The sequence below is a fragment of the Malus domestica genome, chromosome 01, assembly GCF_042453785.1.
Source record: "Malus domestica chromosome 01, GDT2T_hap1".
NCBI classification, from domain to species: domain Eukaryota; kingdom Viridiplantae; phylum Streptophyta; class Magnoliopsida; order Rosales; family Rosaceae; genus Malus; species Malus domestica.
In genome coordinates, this window is record NC_091661.1 from 27,028,274 (window position 1) to 27,051,721 (window position 23,448).

A 23,448-nucleotide genomic window follows, 5' to 3' on the forward strand; every position below is an offset into this window, starting at 1 on the left:
TACGTGCCACGTAGGCTTTGTAGTTTTAAAGGTCAACAATATCTTATATAATAATTTGTATTGAAATTGAGCGGGTTATACAGGCTACATATATTAACATGTCATTAAGGATGAATTTACCAAAAAGTTTCTTGGGCCACAAACCCACTAGCCTTTTGGGTGGCTTCCCCACTAGCCATAAAGAATTATATCGGTGCAACTAGTTGCATATTCATATCTCTCTCTACCTTTCTCATCAAGTCGGCGAGGGATACATTATCAGTGACACCCAAGATTATGCCTTATAGTTACATGGAAGTACACCAAATTTTAGGGCCGATTCGGTATGGGATACCGAACCGAAAACCATATCCCGATTCCCAAACCGAAATTTTCGGGAATCCCAATTTCAAGACCGATCCCAAACCAAATTTTTGGGAATCCTGAAATTGTTTCGGGATTTCGGGACAAATCAGGAATCCCAAACCATTTCTCATGCTAATTGAATTTCTGCAAAACTCAATTCTTTCGCACCTTTGCACATGAGAAATGTTTACTAACTTTACTTTTACATCACAATTACAGAATTGATCTAATCACTAGCAGCAAACGAATCACCACCCTAAAGACCTCAAAAACCCTAGGATCAAGCTTCTAGTGCAGGGAATGGAAGAAAAAAAACCTGTCGTTCGACGTCAACTTTTGTCGTTGGGGTCGCAGCAAGGAACACTTGCTCAATAACAGGTTCAGTCTGCAGAGCAGAATTCCCCAAGTCTGAGTTATCTGTTGGAACAGATCGCCACCCCAGAACAGTGTGTCCAAGGGACTCTGCAACCTGAAAACAGATGAACAATATTCACATAAATGCCGTCGGACAAGAAATGAATGTCACTATTAGAGATAGCAATTAACACTATTAAGGTCGACCTAACAAGAACAAAATGACACAAACAAATTAAGCATTCTGCAGGACAAGCGTGTAACATCCAATGAGAAATTATACGAAATTATTCCCTTTTCATTTGTACATTTGGCTAAGCAACTGTAACAAATGTATAATATGTATTGAGTTCAACAAAAGTGGTAAAGCTCAAATTGACGTGCGTCAATGGAATCATAAGACAATAGATAATCAACGGTTCACCAGACTAACAAAAAGAAAGCAGATTCCCATTTTCTCTTTGGAGAGAACTAAATTTCAATTTTTTTTTTTCAATCCTCAGCTCAATCAAACACCAATCTGTTGATGGAACCAGATGGAAAAGGGGGTTTTGAATCTCTCCAAACTATGACCAAAAAATTAGCTCTAGCAAGTTTTGAATCAAATGACCTAGAAGCCTAGAAACTGGGAAAAGGAAAGTTGCAGAACCCCTTTTAAGATATTCTCAGAGGGATATTCTCAGATGGGTACTCCAAGAAAGACCAAAAGGCATCAAATCAAATTTATGCTTCAATTGTGACAGAAGAGAAAATGGGCAGGGTTTTAGCTCAGTCCCTGAATTGGGATTTTGATTTTACCTACAAAGGAATCAAATTTGACAGGAAAATCCCTATTCACCAATTGGGTATTTGCACAAACAGAAAATCCTAATTCACCAATTTAGGAGAATAAATTGAACTACCGTTCATCATCAACCTCCATATCAGTATCTTCCAAGGGCTAAAGTTCACAAACCCTAATCTAGAATTCGAACCCTAAATTAAATTTCAAACCCTCAATTAATTCCAAAATTTACCTGATTTCATCATCAACCTCCATATCAGTCGAGATTGTGTGATGTGGGTGTGGCCGGATTCGAACACGGAGAGAGAAATCGGCGAGGAGGGTGGTGAGGTACTGATGTCTGAGGTCTGAGGCGAGGTCGAGACATCGAGTAGAGACGGAGAGAGTGACTGAGTTCTGACCGACTGTGAGTCTGTGACGGTTTGATTTGTATTCAACGGTTGAGATTAAATCTCAACCAAATCCAACGGCTGTTACAATTTCAAATATATATTTAAAATTAAATAATATATATATTTTTTATTTTGGTTCGGTTCTGGATTACCGAACGAATGAAAATGTGAGATCTACTCCCGTACAGAAATTTAGGGATCAGTTCGGTATTGAGTATTGAAATTTTTGAAAATTTCGGTTTGGTTTGGAAATATTTGGTATTTTTTTTCCACCCCTACAAAATTTTACACGAGTGTTTAATTTCTGTCTAATTTTAGGGTTGAAGAACATCATTAATAGAAATGTCAAAAGATAAACGTTAAATGTTAATTTGATGATTGACATAGTCAGATGACAATGTTAAATTTTTACTTTCTCCAACCCATATTTTTTTTGTTATAATAATATGTATAAGATCTACTTAAAAAAAAAAAAATCAATTAAGATATATTTTAGTGATTTATAATTAATGCATGGGATCCACACAACAAAACAATTTTAAAAAAATTAATTAATTGACAGCCCCTTTTCTCATATGTCAAAATTATCAGTAAAAAGCTTTTATGTCGACTCACCTAAAATTGACATATCGGTTAGAACTTCTTTCTCTCGTACAACCCTCCCACCTCCTCCTCCTCTTCTCCCTTTTCTTTCTCTAAGGGCTCTCTACTAGACATTGACAATATGGTGAAGGTGTGCATTCCTGCAAACGAATGCTAACATCCAGAGGGACTCAAATGGAAATATAGGAAGAAAAGCCGGTCTTTATTCTCTCTTGTCCTCTTCTAGATCTTCTGCAAGCCCAAAGACGTGATGATCTGCTGCACTCGAGGCCTTCCTTTCTTTTCTCTCTAACTTGGCTGCCAAGTCTCCGCCCGCCACCTTAACTCCACTTCCCGTGAGTGATATAGCCTCGCCATCGAAGTCATCAGCAGTCTCCTCCGAGTATGCATATCTGCAGAAGCTCGCATTAAGTCATAATTCAAAGTATCCTCACTAGGTGTATCGGAAGCTCGTTAAGAAAACTGAAGAAATTGAATATCTAGAGAACGTCTTGTAAACATCGCTCGGAGAGCATTTTGATGCATGATTACAAAACTCTCTGAAGAAATTGAATTGGACTAATGTGAGCAGTTTTACAAGTGCTTGATAAGCAAAAGCCGAAGGAAGCAAACTCAGAAAGTTGGATGATGCAATGAAAAGGAGGCTTAGAGCATACCCGGTTGGGTTATGAGATGGAGCCCAAAGAACACATATCACCACCAACAGCAAATAAGCAAGCAAAGTCCAGAAAGCTGGGATGATCCAGGCTCTTCGCCACAGTTCACTCAACGGATCAGTCGCGTTGAAATACAACTGAACAGACAAAGATCATAAGTTTAATTATTAGTTATACAGATCGTAATACTGTACAAGAAAAGAAACAGAAGAGGAGTGGAGCACATACACAAGTAGAAGAAAGAAATAAAGAACCAAGAAACAGAAATTAAAACAAAACAAAACAGACCTCATAACCAATCCAAGCAACAGAGAGCAGCACTGTTACTGCAAGGAAATTGGTAAACTTCCGGTACAGCTCAAGTTTGGCCATGCTTCTTCGAATCTGTGAGCAGGGTAGACACATACATATTCACTTAGTTTCCTCAAGCTGAATACGAAGTGTTGCATTCAAATGCAAGCCAATAACTTTATGTATGTAACAGACATAAGACATTCTCATATATATATATATATATATATAGATGCTACCAGGCTTCTAAGCACTAAAATAACACCTAGGTAAAACAAGGTAGTCATGTTGTAAAACACAGATGGATTCAAACTGTGCAACTTCCATTGGAAATATATCGGCCAGGTATCTATGATGCATACACACTTCCAAGACAGGAAATCCAGATGCCTTAGTTACCAAATGTGCTGATCAAGGTCAAGCCAAAAAGTAAATTCATGTAGTGATAACAAGGTAGGAAAGGATGAACATGAAAAATAAGGTTACCTGAAGCTTCTCCAAAGTTTTAGATAATGAGGAAAAGATCCAAAGAATAAAACAGGCATCCAAAAGAGCAACCGGTAGCACCAGAAAAAGCCTTGCCTTTCCAGAAAAGTCATTGATATTCCCCAAATGTTCAACAAGTTCAAGTGCTTCTGATGCTGCAAAATATATTACCCCAAGGAGAAGTACTTTCGAGGTTATACCACCAAGAGTTGGCCGTAAAACACCATAGCCCATTGAAACCACCAGAAGAAGAAGCCGGGAGACAGTTTTCTTAACAGCGCTGAAGGTTACTGCCCATATGGTAATTCCCATTGGTCTGCTTCCGGTGGAATTAAAATTTGCATATTCAAAATACCAAAGGGCCATTTCACACATTCCAAGTCCAATTACAGCACTGATGTGGTAGTGCAACTGTATTATGTCTTTCCAATACTGCAAAAAGCGGAGAAACCAGAAAAGACCGAGGACAAGATATGCTACAGACATTAGGCCAAAAAATGTCATCAATGGGGACATCTTTCCGGGTAAATAACCGTCAGGGTTCCTCCAAACAGTTCTTCCGCTGATTAATGTGCCAACAAGTTCTGGATCACAGAACATAAAATAGAGATAGTACATGCCGGTGCTGTTGATCTCAATAGTTTGGATATCCATATTAGCCTCTTCATTTTTACCCTCGAAGAAGGTCTGAATCCTTTTGGGCCCATCAGGGTTGTCTGGGTTTTGTTGGATGATAACCTCTCCCACCTTGCAGGAACCATCCTTGGAGAGCTCTGGGGTGCAGCATATTGCTACGGAGTTCAAATAGGAACCTCCAATCTTCTCCCTGTCCCTAACCTCGAGTACAATAGCCTCTACCAAGCCAGTCCTCTGCTGCATCTCATTCTTCTTTTCAGTAGATTCCCGGGTTCTTCGAAATATGATCGATTCGAACCTGCATTCACATATGGAAAGGATGGATAAACCCCTTTGAAATGTTTCGTTTATACACAAAAACCTACAAATACTTCCGACCGAAAATGGTTAACCTACAAAAACCTACCTTTGAAATTTATCATATATTGTTTCCTTTCAAGTTTTTGTTTTCGTATAATCTCTTTCATTTTCTCCCTCCTACCTCCCACCAGTCCCTGCATCCTTCTCCGTTCCTCATTTCTCCTACGTACTTTCTGTCTATCTCGAGCAGAAAACATGAAAACTAAAATCAAAATGGTTATCAAACGCGCCCTACATTAGTGATACAAGCGGCGTCCCCTCATTATATTCATTCCTTCATCCCTAGATTCCAACTTCATAGCATGAAGCACTGCCATTTCAACAGCCAACCCTCATTGAAACAAATCAACCACTGCACAAAGCATTGCAATTTAACCCATAAACCCCAACACAAACCCAATTCAATTCACTCAAAAATTCAACTTTTCCCAATCAAAACAATCACCAATCAGCAAATGCACATTATTTGGCCATCTATGACAGTGTGTCCATCTATGACAGTGTGTCCGGCCCCTTGTACCCAAAGTTCTAACCCATCGCCCCGTAAATTAGATTAGTTTAGAATATCGTCTTATCAAACAAAACAAATAACAAAGAACCCATAAATTATTTCCCCCAAAAAACAGATCAAGAACAAAAAGGTGGAAACTTAATCCATTTACCTGATGAATGACTTGCCATTGAGGGGCTTATCCTCAGAGCTAGACTTGTCATTGCCAGAGTCGAGCTTGGAAGCGTAAAGGCCCTCACTTCCGCCATGGAAGAAGAAGGAATTGGAACGACGGATGAAGGACTCGTCCTGGTAGTCATGGATCGAAGCAGATGCTAAAATAATCAAGTGCATCAGCACCAACAGTATAAAATATCCACATGAATTTGGAGAAGGCAGATCTCTGTGACCCATTTTGTCTTTGTCTCTGTGTGTCACTTCCTCTGACAACGTTGTTAATCAATCACAAGGAATGATATAGAATCATGGGATCTTAGGATTTTTAGCACACTTCGAGATTTGGCTTAACCGGGTTAACAGACACTGTTAGACATTTCAGTACTTCAGTTTACTCTCTAAACTTTCTAATTTTAGGAAAAAAAATTAAAAAAAATTTAAAAAAAAAATTCGATGTGCCACACTTAGATCATCTTCAATCGAAAGGTCCAAATGGTCGAAAATCATTTCAAACTGAGAGCCAGACCAAATGGCTCGTGGGCCTCATTGGAAAAAAAAAAGGCCAAATGACTAACTAGCTGGCCCAAACCAGCCAGCCCTAGGGCAAGCCACATGATGACGTCTTTTTTTTTAATTTGGGGGCCAATTTTTCTAAAAAACATTTAATTATGGGTTTAGATTTTTGGGCTTAGAAGTGAGAAAGGTGAAAGTTGGGGTGTTCATTTTATAAGCATGTTTCCTTGCTCGTTCATCTCTCACGGCCGATGTGGGACAATTATAATGGGTGTAGTTGTACTTGTAGTTCCTTTCATAAGCATGTTCCTCTCACAATTTATTTTAAATATTTAATTATATTACATTTAATTTGTTTGGCCCTTTGAACCTCGATTGGAGACGGTTTTTTTGTGACAGAGCTAAAACGAGCTCTATGACCCTTTGGTCCTCGGTTGGAGATGGTAAGAAATATAGTCTTGCACTGTTCATTAAATATTAATTTCTTAGAGGGCCAGATGGCTAAAACGAGCCGTCTGGCCAGCCTTCAGTTGGATACGGCTTTATGTCATATGTTATTATATAAGTAGAGAGACATTTGAAAAGAAAAAAAAAATTCTTACTACTTGTATAATAATATATGACGTACCATCCCACCCCATGTTCGAACACATTTAAAAATCTCTCAACAAGTCATGAGACTTTGCATCAATTTATCAAAATTAAATGAGAATTACCCAATGAGTTTGTAGGTTAAGTGACCATGAGTTTTTTATGGAATTACAAAAAATGTTAGCATTACCCCTCAACTTGCCCCTGAATTTTCAATTTTGATTCGAACCTCCTAATCTTTTTTAAAACATGTCAATTGTTCCCTCTCTTATATTAAGTAGATATAAATAGTAATTATCGGCAAAAAAGAAAAAAATAATAATGGAATAGACACCGGTCAATTCAAAGGCGACATTGGGAACTTGAAATTCTAGATATGAGAATCCCAGCCTCCCCAACTCTCTCAATGCAGATGCTTATTTCCCCGATATGAATAGGATTCTCTCCCTTCTAAATTTTCTCTCCTTCAGTCTCCTCCTCTTTCATTTTCTTCATTTTCTCTCTTTCTCTAAAGAAGTAAAAAATGAGATGTTGACGCAGCTCAATTGTGGCCGTTCAAATAGAATGAAACCGGAGGGGAGAGTAATTTGGAGAGGAAAGAATCATACTCCTCGAACACCCTTCCTGCGAAAATTCGAGTTTTTCTTCATACATGACCCCAAATGGAGTGGAAGATCATGGCAATGAAGTCACCAAGTCCTATGACTATGAGACAAGAAAGAGTGGAGAGAGTAACATTAAAGTGACAAGGCTGAGAAGTGGGGTGATATTTTCCTCGAATATCATTGTCGTCGACTAGCTAGGATTAGGTCTTGTGGGAAGAAAAGTGGAGTAAAGAGTGATGTGTTTGTTATGCTTTTTTTGTTATGGCGCTTGGGGTATGGCCAAATCTTCTTCTTTTGGCTAAACAAGTTAGCAACTCGGTCGAATGTGCCAACTCCCTCAGAAAGAAAAAAGGGTCTGCGATCTCTCACTCTCTCGGATTATCACGAACAATTTTTCTTCGATTAGTTTAGTTTGATAGAAGGGAAAATTAAGAGATATAATGCGAAGGTATATTTTGCAGTTATACAAGCAGATGGCGAAGAAGGACAATGCAAGGTACAAGAGGCAATGCAGGCAGCTGATGGGAAGGTGATAGAAAACTTATGATTATATTTCTTGATCAATAAGATTACAACAAATGGTTATATATACAACCAATAAACCTATGAAAAATGACAGCTCACCTAACTAATTTACAGCTCATGAAAATTAGCCATAATAGAAAAATATCCTCTAAGTTTTATCTTTTACAATATTAATCTTCTAAGTTTTATCTTTTACAATATTAGCCTTAATATCCCCCCTCAAACTAGGGGTGGGTTCAAAAAACCGAAAACCAAACCGAACTGAAACCGAAAAAACCAAACCGAACCGAACCGAACCGAATTCTTTTGGTTCGGTTCGGTTTTAGTGATCTAGAAACCAAACCAAACCGAATTAATTAAATTAATTTTTTAATTTAATTATTTGTTTTGGGTATTATTTTCTAAACCCAATTTGTAAGTTAAAATGTGCTAAACCCAATGTGTTGCCAAACTTTAAGCTCAAAATATTAAAAAAATGCCTATAAAAACTCTAAACCCTAACCTATTATTTCTCCCCCATATAAGGTTCCGGAACCAAACCTCCTCCTGAAATACCTACATCCATTTCCATAGTACTGTCTACTTCTGCCCCATCTTTCTTTTTTAAATCTACTCTCATATAATATGAATCCATAAACATTTATTTCGGGTAGATTACTTGGGTAATTTGTGATGGAAAAGAATCCAACACACACTAAATAAATCCACCCACGCATTACTTTTACTAATCAAGTTGTCAACATGCAGTTACAAGCAAACAACCCTGATCTTTGAACAACATCATACAATTTAACTTTTCTAAGTCATTTGTACGATTTTTGTGTTGTGAGGTTGTTAGTTTGGACTTTGGAAGACTTGATTGATGATTTTAGTTCAACTTTAAATGTTTATTTTCATTGTCTTTGATTCTAGTTAGAATGCTTATGTTATGATTGTGTTGGATATGTTAAAATTTAAAATTTCAATGTTTTTCATTTTTTGAAAAAAACCAAAAACAAAAAACCGAAACCGAACCGAAAAAAACCGAAAAAAAATGAACCGAACCGAACCGAAATTTCGATTTGGTTTCAGTTTTGGCAAAAAACTGAACCGATTTAAACCGAACCCACCCCTACCTCAAACTAAACTGAGGGTGGCGAAGAGCAAGTTTGTGCCGGAGAAGATGAAACCGAGTCTTGGACAGAGGCTTTGTGCAAATATCAGCAAGTTGATCTTGTGTGCAGATGAAATGGACTGAAAGCTCTTTAGACAAAACTTTCTCTCGGATATAGTGGTAATCAAGTTCAACATGCTTGGTCCGAGCATGAAAGACATGATTCTTAGCAAGATGCAGAGCAGAAATATTGTCACACCAAAGCTTAGGAGGAGAGGGAAGTTGCAGACCAACATCAATCAAAAGCTTGCAGATCCAGGTTAGTTCAGCAGCAGAATTAGCTAGCGAGCGGTACTCAGCTTCAGTTGAAGAATGGGCCACAGTAGGCTATTTCTTAGCACTCCAGCTAAGTAAAGAGGTACCTAGAAAGATACAGAAACCACCAGTTGATCGTCGATCCAGGTGACAGCCTGCCCAATCAGCATCAGAAAAGGCATTGATGCTAAGAGGTGTGGCAGTTTTAGAAAACCACAGACCAAGCTCAAGAGTACCCTTTAGGTACCTAAGAATTCTCTTGACAGTTTGAAGATGTGATTCCCGTCGTTAATGCATGAACTGACACACCAAGTTGACTGCAAAGGAAAGGTCAGGCTGAGACCAAGTAAGGTATTGCAACCCACCAACAAGAGATCAATATTCCGTGGGATCAGATAAGAAGGGAGACTCATGATCCAGAGAAGAAGTGCTGAGGGGAGTTGCACAAGGTTTGGCACCATCCATTTTGGATTTCTGAAGCAGATCCAAAATGTATTTTGTCTGAGAAATAAAAATACCAAAGGATGATCGTTTTACTTCAATGCCAAGAAAATAGTGAAGAGGGCCCAAATCCTTGATAGGAAACAAAGCACTGAGCTGAGAAATAGTAGCTTGACAAGCTTGAGCATCATGACCGGTAACAAGGATATCATCAACATATACAAGAATGAATACCAAGGTAGGATCCTTTTTAACAAAAAGAGAATGATCATTTTGCGAACCATGGAAACCAAAAGAGGAAAGAGCATAATAGAGTTTCTCATACCATGCCCGAGGGGCTTGTTTGAGCCCATACAAGGATTTGTGCAGTCGACAAACACGAGTGGGCTTTGTAGGATCTTCAAAGCTAGAAGGCTGAACCATAAACATAGATTCAGAGAGGGTCCCGTGCAGAAAAGCATTGCTGACATCCAATTGATTGAGAAACCAATTGAATTGAGCTGCCATAGTAAGAAGTAACTGAATAGTGACAGGTTTTACAACTGGACTGAAAGTCTCTGTATAATCTAAACCTTGTTGTTAATGAAACCCTTTGGCAACAAGCCGGGCTTTGTACCGGGCAATAGTACCATCGGGGTTCCTCTTGATGCGGAAAACCCATTTGCAACCTACCAAGTTTTGAGAGGGCTGGGATGTAACAAGAGACCAAGTCCCAGTGTTGAGCAATGCATTGTACCCTTCCTGCATAGCCTGTCGCCAATGAGAGTGTTTGGAGGCTTGTAAGTATGTATGAAGAATATAGTCTAGGGATAGAGAAGAGGGAAGATGATGTTTGGTGGCTATGTAGGCTTTAGGCTTATGAATCCCAGATTTAGAGCGGGTTTGCATAAAGTGATTATTAACCGGAGGTGAAGAAGGGTGAGGAACTTGAGGTGGTAGAGAAGGGGAAGAGGGTGGAGAAGAAGGGGGTGCAGGATTAGGATTAGAAGAAGAGGAAGAAAGGGACTGAGACAAAGATGTGGGAACAGGATTGGTAAAGGTTAAAGATGTGGGAATGGGATTGGGACAGGTACTTAGAGGGGGAGACAGAGAGGGAGAAGTGGGAATGTGATGAAAAGGAAAGTGGAGTTCATCAAAAAGCACATGACGGGAGACATAAATCCTTCGAGTAACAACATCGTGACACTTGTAACCTTTATGTTGCAAACTGTACCCCAAAAATACACAAGGCTGACTTTTCGGATCAAGTTTCGAGTGAACATAAGGTTTTAACTAGGGAAAGCACTTGCAGCCAAATATTTTGAGCGTATGATAATCCGGAGATTTTTGAAAAAGAGATTCCCAAGGAGAACACTTTAAGGTAGTGGGAAGCCGATTAATCAAATATATAGCTGTAGCAAAGGCATCAATCCAAAATTCATGGGGAACTTTAGAGGCAGCAAGAAGGGTTCTTACGGTCTCAACGATATGTCTGTGCTTCATTTCAGCACAACCATTCTGTTCCGAGGTGTGGGGACAGGTAAGTTGATGTATGATACCATGTGTTTTCAAGAAACTGGAGAACTGAGTACTGGTAAATTCCCCACCATAATCGGATCGCAGAGTCACAATCTTAGTGCACAGAAGATTCTCAACCATTGATTTGAATTGAGTAAACACAATGAAAGCTTCAGACTTCTATTTAAGTGGAAAGAACCAACAATATTTGGAGAAGTCGTCAACAAAAATGATATAGTATTGGAAACCTTGAACAGAACTAACTGGTGATGGTCCCTATATATCAGTATGTAAAAGCTCCAAAGGCTTGCTTGATGAACAAGAAACATAAGGAAATGGTAATTTTGAACATTTTCCCATTGCACAACTGGAACACAAAGACTGAAGGGAACTACCAGTGAAAGAAATACAAAAAGTGGAAGCAATCTTATTCATTATTCTAGATGAAGGATGGCCTAATCTTTGATGCCATATAGCCTGAGAAGCCTTGGATGTTGCTGCAAAAGCATGTTGAGTACCAGTAGTAGGAAAGGGATAGAATCCGTCGCGTACAGGTCCGTTAAAAAGCACATTCTCCGAAGAAAGGTCCTTCACAAAAAAGTGGAAAGGATACAGATGAACTGAGCATTGATTATCAAGAATGAATTTGTTGGCAGAAAGCAAATCTTGCTTTAATGCAGGAACATGTAAAACATTCTTAAGATCAAAACAGTGAGTATTAGTAGAGACACGAGAAGAGCCAAGATGAAGAATAGGCAAACCTTTGCCATCGCCAATGTAGACCTGTTCAGGACCAGAGTAGGATTCAAGATTTTGCCGTTTGGCATAGGAGTTTGTCATGTGAGAAGAAGCTCCAGAATCAAGCAACCAAGTGTGTTGAGATAGAGAGGTAGTAGCACAGAAAGCAGATTGGGATGGAGCACCAAAATTAGGGTTAAGGCGCTGAAAACACTCCATAGCTTCATGGTCAAATTGCTTGCAAACTTGACAAGTCAGTCTTCTACCAGAAGGAAAGGAATTGGAATTGTTGTTGAATCTGAAGCCACGATTTTGAGAATACCGCTGATTATTAGGCCTGGTGTAGTGATTATGTTGATTGTTACCCTTGAAATTTCCTTGATTCTATGAATTTCGGAGATGCGAGCCACGACCTTGATTGGAGGAACTCTGAGCAATGTAAGCCTGAGAATTGGGAGGATCAGTAGGTGTAGGCAAAATACCAGTATAAGTATTGAAGGCTTAGATCGGTGCAGAGGAAAATTTCTTCTGATTTTCGATCTGAATTTCTTTGCTCAACAAAAGACCGTGTAGTTCATCAAGAGTTATAGAACCGACTCGGAATTGAACAGCATCAACAAATGAGTCAAATTCAGGAGGTAAACCATGAAGTGTGATAGAAATTAACTCAGAATCATCAACCGGAGCACCAGTATTGGCTAAAGCGTCAGTAATTTCTTCAATTCGTTGAAGAAACAAGGCGGCGGAGGACTCGCCTTTGGTAATGGTGCGAAGCCGAGATCGGAGCTCATGAATGTGAGAGTGCGACGCCGTCGCAAGTCTTGATTCAAGTTTAGACCAGAGCTCGTGAGATGAATTGACACCAACAGTATAAGGAATCAATGAATCAGAAAGAGTCGAATTTATCCATATTAGGATATTCTGATCATTTTCATACCAAGAAACAAAATCAGGATTCAAGGTAGAAGTGCGATTTCCAGAGGAATCACAGAGGTACTTCGGTGGAGCCAACTGAGATCCATCGACAATATCGATGAGATTGTAGCGCTAGAAGATCGGAGCAAAGAGCGCACTCCAGGTGAGATAGTTGGTGGTAGTGAGCTTAATCAGCACCATTGAACCAATATTCTGGATAGTAATGGAAGAAGGTGACGAAGAAACGGCTGGAGAAGGAGGAGAAAGAGAGACATTATTAGAGGAAGGAGATGCAGACGCCGCCATTGATGACGATTAACCTGTGAATCCAATTAGGGTTACGATTTGGGGAAGAAAGAGGCGATGCGAAAGCAGTTTAGGGAAAAGATTGAGCGAGAGTCGTGAGACAGATGACGAGAGATACCATGATAGAAAACTTATGATTATATTTCTTGATCAATAAGATTGCAACAGATGGTTATATATACAACCCATAAACCTATGAAAAATGACAGCTCACCTAACTAATTTACATCTCATGAAAATTAGCCATAACAGAAAAATATCTTCTAAGTTTTATCTTTTACAATATTAATCTTCTAAGTTTTTTCTTTTACAATATTAGCCTTAATAGAAGGCCGCTCGTGGCACTGCAAAACAATCACGAGGATAACACAAGATGCAGATTCAAGAATGGCTTCCAGATGATTTATTATTTTACGGATTTTTCTAGTTTTTTTCTTCAGTTCTTGTTTTCTTCTTGACATGAATAATGAGATGATTTTTGCATAATATTGTAATGTAAGTGATAAATATGCATTTTCCTTGTTAATTGTGTTGTGGACTTGCATTTTTCGTATACAAAACAGGAGAACGAAAACAGATGACGAAAATCACAAGGAGAATATCTTCTTCAGCTTAAGTTTTTACTTGTTGTGAGCTGTGGTTCCTGCAGAAAACAAAATTACAAGAAGACAACCAAACCAAATTGGAAGCATTAACGATCATGTGCACCTGTCTCAACTTGCAAGCAAGAATCGGACATGATTTCGAGGTACTACCTCCGTGATGTGGCCAATACTTCGCAGTATGATGAGAGAATATACAATCGATTACATGTTGCAAGGGAGAGAGATTATCTCAACTATCTCATGTTCTATATTCTTTTGTGTTTATCTCTTTTGTCATGTAAGAATATACAACCGATAACAAAACAAATTCTCTCGACTTTTTTGGCACACCAGCTCTTAAAATATCCAGCTTGGACTGTACAAGGTGGGGTTATTGGGTTCAGATCAATGGTTTGGTATGTTTTTCTCTTACCCATGTTTAGTCTTGACAAAAAAAAGTTGTTTCGTTTCCTTTTTCCTTTATCTCCTCCTCCACCTCCTTACCCATTGCTTTTGGATAGAAAAAACAGCTCGTAAATTTTAAATTTTTTAAGAAATTTAAATGAACAGAAATGATCAATGACAAAATTTAAAAGTATGGAGGTTCTTAACAACCTTTGGTTGTTTATTTAAATTATACTTTTGAGGTGTAATACCAGCAGCCGAATCTGGATTCTCTTTGTGAGGATCCCGGAGATCCATGAATTGTATCTGTTCATCGTACATCGTGTGGTCAGATTTCGTCAGATACTGTTTGTATTCAATTTTAAATAATAAAATTTAAAATAGTTTCTGACCGCACGATGTACGATGAACAGACACGATACACGAATTCTTGGATGTAAAGTTTGCCTTTGTCCTACATTCTTTCATGGAAAGAGAGTAATGGGGTCGGGCCGGGACTCATGGAATCTTGACTACCTCTCTGTGATTGGTTTGTGTAGGATTTCAGTGGAGGACCAACTTTCCTTCAACACAGCCTTGACGTAGGGGGCAAGGGTTTCTAACACTCATTTACCATTGTTAACTAGTTAAATAACATTTTTCTCAATGGTCTAGTACAATGGTTTAGTCATCGTTTTTTTTAAGGAATAACTAAAATTTCGACGATTCCAACTCTTTGACCATTTTCCAACTCTTTGACCATTTTCTATATTAAAACGATATGTTACGCTAGGTTATTTTATTCACATTAATATATGTGGATAACTTTCACGTTATAGATAAGTAAAAAACTCATTAAAATGAGTTATTTCAAACATATAAATGTATAAAATTTCTACAATTCTAACTCTTTAACAATTTTCTATACCAAAATGATCTTATATATATGTTACGCTCGGTTAGTTTATTCGCTACAACATATGTGGATTTTTTTTCACGTTATAGATAAGTAAAAGACTCATTAAAATGAGTTATTTCAAACATATATATGTTGTAGCATATTTTGATTAGGTCAGTTAGTCAAGATAATATTCTCATCCTTCACACAAAAGTTTGAATTTTCTCTCCGTAAATTAAAATAGCTAGTTTAAAATATGTTATGTAAAAAAATTGTGGCTAAGTTAATAACCTCAAACCTCTGAGAAATTCCTTAAAGGATCCAACAAAATTGGTTTCAATGAAGCAAGTCGTCTTCTAGACTCGATGGAAAAGAGAAGGGTTGAAATTGAAATCCGAATTAAGTAGACCACACTTGTTCCAATCTGACCAAGACTTAGTCAAATTTGCATATTTTCCAAATTTTGTACCGTGTAAAATAAACATAAATACCTTTGAACAATTTCTGTATCTTTTTCATGAAGCACCAACTCAGAAGAAGCCTCACAAAAGCAGCTTATATTCACAACACTTTTAAATTTCCCCACCACCACCATATAGCATGTTAGAATCCAAACCAACCCAAAAAAACCAAAAGCTGCAAGAACCAGAATCCATGGAAGAAATCATTTCTTTAATCCTCCATGGATGCATGTTGGCCGGAAAGCTTAAAGAAACCTTACCCAACTTGGCCACCCAACCTGACTTACTCTCCAATTCTTTGGAAGAAATCACAAAGATTTTTGGTTCAGCAAAAGAAAGGGTTTTACATAGTCAAGGCTCAAGTACTACTTCATATCTTCACAACCTATTAACACTTGAGCACCAGCAGATTGGAACAAGTGTTGAACAATGGCTGAGGTCTAATACGCAGGCAATGGATATAATCCAAACCCAACTAGCAGCTGATCGAAACGAAGCAAAGGTCAGTGGCGGCGTTGATGTCCGGGTTTCGGAGGCGGCAGTTGGGGGTTTTCAGGCAGCGGCTGCTGTGTCAGCTTCTAACGTGAACATTGCGTCATCAAGCACACAAAGACCGCGACGAAGGTATGTGTATTTACGAATTTATTTGAGAGCTTAGATTATGTGATTATTTTGTAACATGATCTTAATTTGTGCATGTATACGTAAAAACATTGTCTTGAATTATCGTCACACAAACAATAAAACTCTATAAAAGATTATTGCCTTGTGTGTGCACGACCAGAGATTTTTTAGAGTGACCGAAACATGAGGTGGTACACCACGCAACACTATACAAATGGTGAAATATGTGTGTTAAAAAAATTAGTAACTTAAAGTATAAAATTTATCACCACTTACATAAAAACATGTGGTGTACTACCCGTATTCTAGTCACAATAAAAAATTTCTCGTGCACGACGGTTGAACAACACACGTGTAATCAGTACTGTATTTGATATTATTTATCGAGAATGTACTAATAGCTTATACATATATTTTGTTGGCGACAATTATATCAACACATTATCAATAAAAACAGACGTATGTTCCACAATTAGAGTATGAAAGTACAAATACGATAACTTTGCTAAGAAGAAAGAAGGAAAATGTGTTGAAAGCAGAAGAGAGCATTTCCAAGCTGCTTCTTAGAAAATGACCCCAATAAAGCATATAAAGTTCTTTCCTATTTGTTTTCTAATCATATTATTTTATGTTCATTTTGTTTACTTAAATAGGAAAGATCAAGGGGTAATTAACAAAATAACAGTGCCAGCACCAAGGATTGGAAACACTGAAATCCCACCAGAAGATGGCTTCACCTGGAGAAAATACGGCCAAAAGGAGATCATGAACAGCAAATTCCCAAGGTAATTAATTTGACCATAACCATATAGATTAAGGTTAATTATATCTTGTTTGACACTTTCAATTCAAAGATTTGCAACGTTCTTCTACTTCTACTTCATCTTAGTGGGTTGGCCACGCTCAGGCATGCCATATATGCTAGATATTGGAGCCCTTTTGGTCAAATTGGTATAATTATTTAGTGTCATTTTATCATGGAAATATTGAAATATTCATGGCGTTGACCAGAATTGACTTGGTCAGCAATCAATCAGTTTTAATTCGAATTTGGCAAACGGTCCTTAATTTGTTCTTATGACCAATTGCTGCTTAGTAAATGGGAAGACCCCTGCCCAGAGTGGAGCCTTCACTTAAGAATGTTCAATTAGTCCTATTCTCTAAAATCAAATGTTGGGTAAGAGTTTACTTATAATTACTTTACTAGGGTAGCCTATGATAAATGTTATGACAACGAGATTAGCATGTGACGGGTGATAGGTTCTTTGTCTTTATAGTTTGACACTTGAAGTGTTTACATAAAAAAAATAAAAAAAAACTAATGAAAATGACTTGAAAACTTTGAGTTTTAACGATAAGGACAAAATAAAGGGTAAGATGAATAGTATCATGATTGATTTTTTAGTGTAAAAATATGGTTTTTCGTTTAAATGAACAGTAATAGAAGTTTTTAAAGTTTTTTTTTAAAAAACTCATCACTTGCCAACCGTTAATGTCTGTGCCACAACAATTAAGTGTCACTATAGATGCACCCATCAAAAGTTGTACAATTGCCCTGCTAACTGTCAATGTCGGTGCCATAAGTTCTTTGTCTTTTATCTTTGAAACGATACTTTGTGTTTTTACTGACTGATTATATCTTGTTTCTTTTCCAGGGGTTACTATAGATGCACCCATCAAAAGCTGTACAATTGCCCAGCCAAGAAGCAAGTCCAGAGGCTGGACAATGATCCCTTAACATTTGAGGTAATGTACAGAGGTGAACATACATGCCACATGTCAGCCACTGCACCTTCAACTCTACCACCACCAACAGCAGACCATCAAATTCCACAAGATCATCTGTCAGCAACCACTGAGCCTCCAACATCTCTATGGCTTTCCATGGACTTTAACCCTATTAGACAAGGAGGCAGCAGCAGTGGTATGATCGGTGGCCGTGGCAGTGGTCGTGGCAGCGGTGATGACGTTGGAACATCCACCGGCACACGTTATGGTAAAGAAGTTGACTTTCCTGTGATGGATTTGGCCGATACTATGTTTAATTCAGGCAGCAGCAGCAGTAGCATGGATTTTATTTTCAATTCTGCAGAACATAGATGGGAGTCAGATGACAAGAAAAATTGAGATCACTAGGCAGGAAATGCTAGTACTTTGGCCGGCAGGTCAATTTTCTTTATATTGTTGTTTAGCCAATGAAAAGACCATAGGAGCTAATTAACAAAATTAATCTGAGTCAGTCATCCTAATCTTCTAAGAAGGTTAACTACAGTAATTTCAAACTCTGTAAACTTTTTTTTTTCTGGTCAATAGTTATTTGCAAACTTTATTTATGTATTTCGAAAAATGATATTTTAAAGTGTTTTAACGTTCAAGGATAGTGATTTAGGTTCAAAAGCAAGAAAATGAGCACATTGCCCTAACATATTGGTTGTATTTTTGTTAATTTTTGAAGTGTATACTATATTCAATTATGTTATGTGCATGCCTACTACTTTCCATGACAAGTTTGGAATTAAGATACTTTATTTTACGAGGGCAATAATTTAAACTTAGATGTGAGATGAAACATATATATTATTCTAGTCAATTAATTGAATTCACATGTGGCTAGTTTAAACTTTTAAAAGTGTGCAATGTGATAATTCATGTTATTTTGTAAGCCTAATTCTTTTTAGGGCCTAAGTTTGGAACCATAATGTAAACTTAACTTAATTCTTTATTACTTTATGATTGATGCGATCGTCAAAGAATTTTTTGTCTACCGCCACAAATTAGGGTTTTCTTTTTCTCGTCTATAATACCACTTTATGACTAATGCAACCGTTAAAAGAATGTTTGTTTGTCACCGTAAATTAGGGTTTTCTTTTTCTCAGTCAACAATATCACTTTACGACTAATGTGATCGTTAAGAAATTTTTGTCCACCACCACAACTTAGGATTTCCTTTTTCTCATCAACAATATCACTAGATCAATAACTAATCGGTTGATATTTGTGTAGATAAGTAGCATTGCACTAAGTTCGTTTCATGCATAAAGATATGACACCGAATATTTCAACTTCAATCAACATTAAGCTTTTTCCAACTCAAACGGATTATGAACAACATTATTAGGAAAATGCCTTGAGCGACACATCAAACCTAGCTATTACAAGAAGCTAACAAAAAGTAGCATCAAATCCATCACTGCGAGGAGTTCATAGGAAACTCTCAAAATTAAAATCTTCCTCAAAATTAATAGACTTCACCACATAATCCATGTCCTCATCCCAGTGCATGTTTGAAACCACATCCTCGTTGGAAGACACGCAGATCCCGACAGTCTCTGATAAATCCAAGTGATCCTTCAAATCATGCCACATACTGTTGTCCGTTACATCACTGGGTGTCCCCACTTTGTAATCTTCTTGCTTCGCAATGAGAATTGACGGTGCGGATGTGCCAAAGAAACTAGGGTTTTGGTGATGTGGGGTCCCAGATTCTGAACTAACAGTCTGAGAGTCCCTGGGATTAGAGCCGATGATCATTGGTGAAGGCTTGATCATGGCTCTGCACGTGTGCTCGCCGATGTAGGTGGTTTGGTACGTGAGTGGGTTGTCTTGGATTTGTTGGACTTGTTTGGTTGCCTTGCAACCTTGGTCAAACTTTCTTGTGCATCTGAAGTAAGCCCTGCAATTGGGATCATGAAACTGTTAGCGTCCGTCTGTAAAATGTTTCCGTAGTACGAAAACGAGAAAATAAATTAGTATTTTTATAATTTGAGAATGTTCCGACACATACATAATGATTAGATACAAATTAAATCCACTCTAATATCACTTCCAACTTTTGTAATTTGTTACAAGTGGTTTGATAATTTCTTGCTAGACACGTTAATTCAGCAAAAAAAAAATAGGTTTTGAATTAATTCGTTAACAAGTCAGGTCGTTATCGGATCAACTGTTAAAAATTCATTAATGAGTTACCGAAATCACCTATTAAAAACATGATAAGATATCATTTACCAGATCTATATATTTGGCATGACAATAACTTGCACCACTCATAAACTCAACATGATACGACCCAACTCACTAACAAATCATGTCGTTATCTGATTACATATTAAAAACATAACAAATTAACTAGACACTACTTATTAAAAAAATATATTATAACAAAAAAATAATACGAACACAATCAACACAACCTTTTTGCTGGTCCTGAATTAAACTATATGCATATGTATTGGTAAAACCATTTCTCCTGTTTGTTTGTTGAATGCACTTCAATTAGTACTGCTGCAATAATTGTTGGGGCCTGGTGTTTCAACTTTATACGTGTGCACCATCCATCACATCAAAAGTGGAAATGTGAACCCAACTTTTGTTGGAACCACAAAACAATGTGCACACCTAACTTTTCTACTTGGGGTTTCCTTACTCCCTTTATCCTTTCTAATTTAATTATTTGTGCGAATTGAAGGGAAGTATTATTTAAAAATATTCTTTTACTTTATATTTTTTACTCTAACTTATGCTGAATCTAACGTGTTACGCAATGCAAACAAATTTAAACACCAACTATACCCTATATTGCCATGTTGTCATGAATTTAATTGTACTATTTAAATCGAACAAAACAAATGAGTAAATAGTTTGAATAAATCATTTTCCCAAAAAATTGTTCATAAATTCTTAAAAATAAAAACAAACCTTGGATATGGAGCATTGAGGATTATCTTTTGGCCATATTTTCTCCAAGCCTGTCCATCTTCAATTTTGGTCGAGGTTACCGTCCATGATTGACATGTCTTTCTGCAACCATGAACATGAAACAAACTTTTAGTCTCCATGTCATATAAAAGAAGTAAAACAGTTTTAAAAACAATTTAGTATTTTTTTGGATTAATTTTTTAAACTAATAAATGTTAAGTAATTTAATTACAACTGTCATTTTTTCTTTAAAAGTATATAAAAAAATTCTTATTGAATAACAAACAATTCTAATTAACTCCGTTAAAATATTGATATTTGCTACAAGACTATATTTTATACAAGCTTGAGCAATAAATACAAACGCGCTTCCAAGAGATATATACATTATTCTAGCCAACTAATTTATTTATGCGCAAATCCTTTAGTAATAAAATTGATATTTAATTAGATAATTCAAACGCGTCCTAAATCTATATAAAAAAGTTCTAAATAACTCTGTTAAAAAATTTGATGTTTGCTACAAGGCGATATTTCATACTAATCTGAGCTACAAAAGGAAAATTCAAACGCGCTTTCAAGAGAGATATACACTTTTCCGGCCGACTAACCTATGTGTTAAAGGCTAAGGGTTCGTTGGAGATGTTTTTAAAATGATTAAAAACGTTTTTGGTGAAAATACCTTTGAAATCAATTTTTAGTAAAAATACATAAAAATTCTAAAAAAAAACACTCCAAATTTTTTTTTTTTTTAAATACAGTTTAAAAGAACTTTCAAACAAGTTTTAAATCTAAATCAAAACTAAGGTATTTGCAAGTTCCCCAAAAAAAAAAAAAAAACTAAGGTATTTGCAAATCCTTTAGTAACTTGACATTAACCGCTGATCTGTGTATCATACTGGCTAGGAAATTAAACATATAAAAGAAAAATGGCATACAATTATTTAGATATGAATCTATGGTTGAGATATTTCACTTCATTACCTCCTCTTGTAGCAACCTCTCCGATCCTTGAAAGCCTGAGACTTTCGACTCTCACCGGAATCTTCAGAGCTCCGGTCACCGCAATGCGAGTGCTCCACTTGGGAAGGTTCCGGCTTGACCTGATGAACCTCACCGGAAGCAGCAGACTGGTGATCCTCATGGCCATCAGAAGCAGTCAGAACAGAAAGAGTCTCTGCGAATGTCGTCATGATCTTCATCAAAAGCTCCTCCGCCAAGACACGATCTCCGTACGGGTTCTGGAGCAGAATCTGAAGCTCCGCCGCCGTCTTCTGGCCTTCATGTAGCTCTCCGATCAGTCTCTTGTGGTTGGTTCCCATTGGTTCTAGGATGCTCTGTTTCTAGCTTTAACTCCTCTCTCTCCCTCTCCCTCTCCCTCCCCCTCTCCCTCTCCCTCTCTGTCTCTGTCTCTGTCTCTCTCTGTGTTTTTTAGGGAAAATCTGAAATGGGTTTTGCTTAGATGGAGCAAGAGATCAAGCGTACATGGCTTTTATGGTATGAGATAGACTACTGTTTGAATTGCTCCTGAAATGACTAAAAGCGTTTCTGATTATGTTTGACGGTTCTTATCAGAAGTGTTCCTTACAAACACAAATTCAAACAAACTTTTGGAGAGTGGGAATTGAATCATGAAAGATGATGGCTTTTTGGCTACTCCTCTCTTTTTTGCTCTGTTTTGTGTGGAATAATTTTGGTTGAATTGGGGTTTGTTTGGATGAGGTGAGAGAAGAAGGGGATATGGTTTTATGATGTGAGAGTAGGAAGGTGGGAAGTAATTCACCGGAAGATGTAAGGAAGGAGGTGAAGCCCCCCTTTCCCATAATTTTAAGAGAGAAAGTTCCAAAAATGCTTACAACGCTGAGGTGATGTCATGGCGATGATGCAAAACTTGTATCATTGATACCATACTTATTTTTCCCACCTGGTAGGCTGTGCAAATTATGTGCTTTCTCTTGAATATGAGATAACTAATGACTGGTTTGGTATTACTGTGTTTTGAAAAAAAAAATACTTATGTTGTGATGTGAGAATAAGGGTTGGTTTGGTATTGTTGTTGCTTTGAAAAAAAAAAACTGATTCTGATGTGCTGTGAGAATAAGCTCATTTTTGTTACTTCACTTTTTCAGCTTTTTTTTTAATCCAAAACTATGAAAATAAGCTGTTTTTAAGTGTTTACCAAACATCTTTTTGAGTTCAGCATTTTTTTATACCCATTTTTTATAAAAGTACCTAAGTACCAAACCAGTACTAAAGTCTGGTTTGGTACTGAGGTGATTTTGAAAAAAGTGGGTATAAAAAAAGTTGAGAGCTTTTTTGTGTTTGGTAAACATTCAGCTTTAGCTTTTTTCACAGTTTTTGGTGAAAAAAAGCCAAAAACACAAAGCTGCAAAACCCAGCTTTGAAAAACTGGCTTTTTTTTCACATCTGTTTTACATAAAAGTTTACTAAGCACTATAATACTGTTTTTTTTTTCAAAAGCACTTTTACAAAAAAATTTACCAAACATTTTGCTGCTTTATTTCACAACTGTTTATTCTCACAGCACAGCAGAAACAACTTTTTTTCAAAGCACATCAATACCAAACCAGCCCTAAACTCATTTTTTATGCTTCACATTTTTAGCTTTTTTTCATCTAAAACTGTGAAAATAAACTGTTTTTAAATGTTTACCAGACATCTTTTT

The 23,448-nt window shown here is 37.2% G+C and overlaps 2 protein-coding genes, 1 long non-coding RNA gene and 1 pseudogene across 3 annotated transcripts; 1 reads left to right on the forward strand and 3 right to left on the reverse strand.

Moving 5' to 3' along the window:
• Nucleotides 1-185: 185 nt before the first annotated feature.
• Nucleotides 186-2,150, reverse strand: LOC139194875 (uncharacterized). The gene is made up of 2 exons (XR_011579613.1): nucleotides 1,716-2,150; nucleotides 186-814 (listed from the first exon to the last, which is right to left on the reverse strand). It is a non-coding gene; the product is annotated as an uncharacterized lncRNA (long non-coding RNA).
• Nucleotides 2,151-2,355: 205 nt separating this feature from the next.
• Nucleotides 2,356-6,000, reverse strand: LOC103430449 (uncharacterized). Its single transcript, XM_008368583.4, has 5 exons — nucleotides 5,570-6,000; nucleotides 3,912-4,845; nucleotides 3,423-3,518; nucleotides 3,135-3,271; nucleotides 2,356-2,870 (listed from the first exon to the last, which is right to left on the reverse strand). The coding sequence occupies exons 1-5, from the start codon at nucleotides 5,809-5,811 to the stop codon at nucleotides 2,681-2,683; spliced, it is 1,599 nt and encodes a 532-aa protein (XP_008366805.2). The 5' UTR covers nucleotides 5,812-6,000; the 3' UTR covers nucleotides 2,356-2,680.
• A 9,496-nt stretch (nucleotides 6,001-15,496) lies between these two features.
• Nucleotides 15,497-18,571, forward strand: LOC103451242 (WRKY transcription factor 55-like; annotated as a pseudogene).
• Nucleotides 18,572-19,120: 549 nt separating this feature from the next.
• Nucleotides 19,121-22,710, reverse strand: LOC103450764 (WRKY DNA-binding transcription factor 70-like). The gene is made up of 3 exons (XM_008390142.3): nucleotides 21,747-22,710; nucleotides 20,763-20,864; nucleotides 19,121-19,737 (listed from the first exon to the last, which is right to left on the reverse strand). Exons 1-3 carry the CDS (start codon nucleotides 22,082-22,084, stop codon nucleotides 19,266-19,268), a joined length of 912 nt encoding a protein of 303 aa, XP_008388364.2. The 5' UTR covers nucleotides 22,085-22,710; the 3' UTR covers nucleotides 19,121-19,265.
• Between the last annotated feature and the right edge of the window lie 738 nt (nucleotides 22,711-23,448).

Coding starts and splice junctions, on each gene's coding strand:
- LOC103430449 (XM_008368583.4), bottom strand. CDS start 5,811: ATGGGTCACAGAGATCTGCCTTCTCCAAATTCATGTGGATATTTTATA. Junction 4,846..5,569: donor AATGGCAAGTCATTCATCAG/GTAAATGGATTA, acceptor ATGTGAATGCAG/GTTCGAATCGATCATATTTC. Junction 3,272..3,422: donor TTGCTTGGATTGGTTATGAG/GTCTGTTTTGTT, acceptor TTGTCTGTTCAG/TTGTATTTCAACGCGACTGA.
- LOC103450764 (XM_008390142.3), bottom strand. CDS start 22,084: ATGGGAACCAACCACAAGAGACTGATCGGAGAGCTACATGAAGGCCAG. Junction 20,865..21,746: donor AGAGGTTGCTACAAGAGGAG/GTAATGAAGTGA, acceptor TCATGGTTGCAG/AAAGACATGTCAATCATGGA. Junction 19,738..20,762: donor CTCAATGCTCCATATCCAAG/GTTTGTTTTTAT, acceptor TCCCAATTGCAG/GGCTTACTTCAGATGCACAA.